This window comes from Anneissia japonica, unplaced genomic scaffold (assembly GCF_011630105.1).
Source record: "Anneissia japonica isolate Jap-2015-1 unplaced genomic scaffold, ASM1163010v1 scaffold1239_len605302_cov174, whole genome shotgun sequence".
NCBI classification, from domain to species: domain Eukaryota; kingdom Metazoa; phylum Echinodermata; class Crinoidea; order Comatulida; family Comatulidae; genus Anneissia; species Anneissia japonica.
The window spans coordinates 250495-252987 of NW_022748776.1; the positions used below are offsets into that span (position 1 = coordinate 250495).

Genomic DNA, 2493 nt, shown 5'->3' on the forward strand with positions numbered 1-2493 from the left:
ATGTGTGCATATATATAAATTATGTGTGTATATATGTATGTGTATATGTTTATGTATATGTATACATATATATATACACAGTATATATATATATATATATATATATATATATTTATATATATCGTGTATAAAAGTTTATTATTATATCTATTATTTTATGGCCCATGCAAGAAGAATACTGCCTCACACTTGTATTCAATATATTCATATATTTGATGGTTTATACCTGTTCATCTCTAATTTTTATTATACCAAAACAGATTGTAGGCCTATCATATGACCATTCTTAATTGTATTTTTCGATCTTTCTTTTTAGATGTAAATTCGCTGCAGGACAAGCACATGGTAGACAGTTACCAAGATCAAATCAGTTCAACTCTTCTAGACTACACTACATCTAATTATTCAGGTATCCATGACAAATTTAGTCACCTCTTGCGTATCCTTCCAGAAATCCGTCACATAGCAACGCGGGCGGAGGACTTCCTTTACTGTAAGCATCTTAGTGGAGAGGTTCCTTTCAATAGTCTCTTGATGGAGATGCTTCATAGTAAACGAAAGTGAACGGGATTATATCGGTTGATTACATCTAATAAACACTGGATCATCTCGAATTTTGGTAGCAGCCATTGGAGCAATCTGGCGCCACCTAGAGACGATAGCTATGTAGAGGAGTGGTTCACTTACGGGTGGGGATAGAATTCGATTGGAGTGCTCTGCCACAAACGCCTCTCGACCGTAAGCTAAGGAGTCATGTGGATCAGCGACAGTATTTTCGGCTAAGTGGTGGGGCTATGTGGATCAGCGAGATTATTTTAGGCTAAGATGTCGGCTAGCCTAATCTTTTTTTAACAATGAGATTAACTTCTCTGATGTGTAGTACTATGTTGGTGCTTGCCATACTTGGAGGAAATGTGCAGATGAAGAAACAAAACTATAAGATTTATGTTGCAGCACGTGAAACGTGTGTGTGTGCGTGTAAATTACTGTACAAGGAATACTGGTAGTCACCAGTTCAAACTCAAGCAAAAACAGATTACTAACATAAGATTAAAAGTATGATAAGTAGAGTCTGCAGCTTTGTGGATGGTATTTTGTCCCTAGTTCTTGTCTGGTTTAGAGGTGGTTTATCCAGAGTTCCTATCAGGGATCTCAGACGATGGGTTACCTCTAGTCCCTATCAAGACTAGCAGATAGCAAGTTTGTTCAACCCATGTTGAGGCCAGGTGACGATAGGTTGACTCTAGTCCCTGTAAGAGGAGAATATTAAATTCTCAAAACCAAAGATACGAACCAAAGGTTGATTAACATTTGTGTTCGCTGTGTAACACTTTAAAATTGAAGAGGTTTAAACTTTGTACATGCATTGTGTGTGAATAGCTTCAGTTATCTTGTCTTTTATTAATCGAATTTATTGTCTCGTATACAAGTCTCTTCAAAGTTTTCTTGTGGTTTGTATCGACGTTATTAATTTAACGGTTCTCGAAAAAAAAATGGCGTACAACTATATCAACATCAGTTAGTATATTGGTCGTTGATATTCTTTAACTAATCTGTACATTTCTCTTCCCCCGTTAATTTCCTACCATCTATAGAAATATCGATAAAGTAATAACGTCACAAAATTTACGGAATCCACAGAAACTGTTTATGATTCATATTTTTTCATATTCCAGATGAGATACTGTGCAATATATAACACATATCACTCAAATTATTACCGTAACGAAATTTAATAATTGTTTGATCTCCCTAGTATTACTTTGCAGTGTGACACAGGTAACATATCATTGAGTGAGACCTACTTAATTCATGTTCGGATAAATAGTTTAAATCAACAGGGTAGCCATTTCATATGACGTTTCAGTTTTTATTTCTTTTAATAGATGATGCAAAAACTAATGATATCTATTTATATATTCTGGAAGATGAAACCTAACATTTCCAGTACCAAAATTATATTTCTTCGAGGAACAAAGAAGGAGTCCTGCTCACTATGTTTACTCAAATTGTATAATTTGGTACCCAAGTGCTTGTTTTTATTTTCTATTGCTAAACCGCCATTCATAGACATCTTAACGTTAATTTTGACTATAACATTATCAATTTTGTATTGATTATGTTAGTATTTTTTTTTAATAAGATGACTGTTTAAACTTAAAGGAGCGTATTCCACAAAGACAAAGCTTTGTTTTAACTTTCAAAGCGTTTCCGTAGTTTCCAATGGTTCGAAGCTCTTTCTACGATAAAGACAAATTGGCTGGTTGGCTAATTTTGGTTCAAACCATAGTGATATAGATTTGTATCGTTAAGGGTTAGTATTAGATAACAAATCACTGTATATAGATATGGTTTTCGGAAAGCCAATATAAAAAATATTTTAAGTTTTGTTAGTGTCTCCTGCCATCCTGGCTTTAAGCGTAAGATCGAAAACTTGTACAGTTATGTGAATATTCACCGCACCGTTTAATAAATAATACTGTGAAATAATCA

General features: G+C 34.1%; 1 protein-coding gene across 3 annotated transcripts in view; it reads left to right on the forward strand.

Moving 5' to 3' along the window:
• The window catches only part of LOC117120961 (nuclear receptor subfamily 5 group A member 2-like), a 23309-nt gene extending 20816 nt beyond the window's left edge, over positions 1 to 2493 (forward strand). For all 3 annotated transcript variants that reach the window (XM_033266059.1, XM_033266060.1, XM_033266061.1), the window contains one exon: positions 317 to 2493. In XM_033266059.1, coding sequence (XP_033121950.1) covers positions 317 to 564 — 248 coding nt within the window. In that variant the 3' untranslated portion in view covers positions 565 to 2493. The remainder of the gene's footprint in view (positions 1 to 316) is intronic.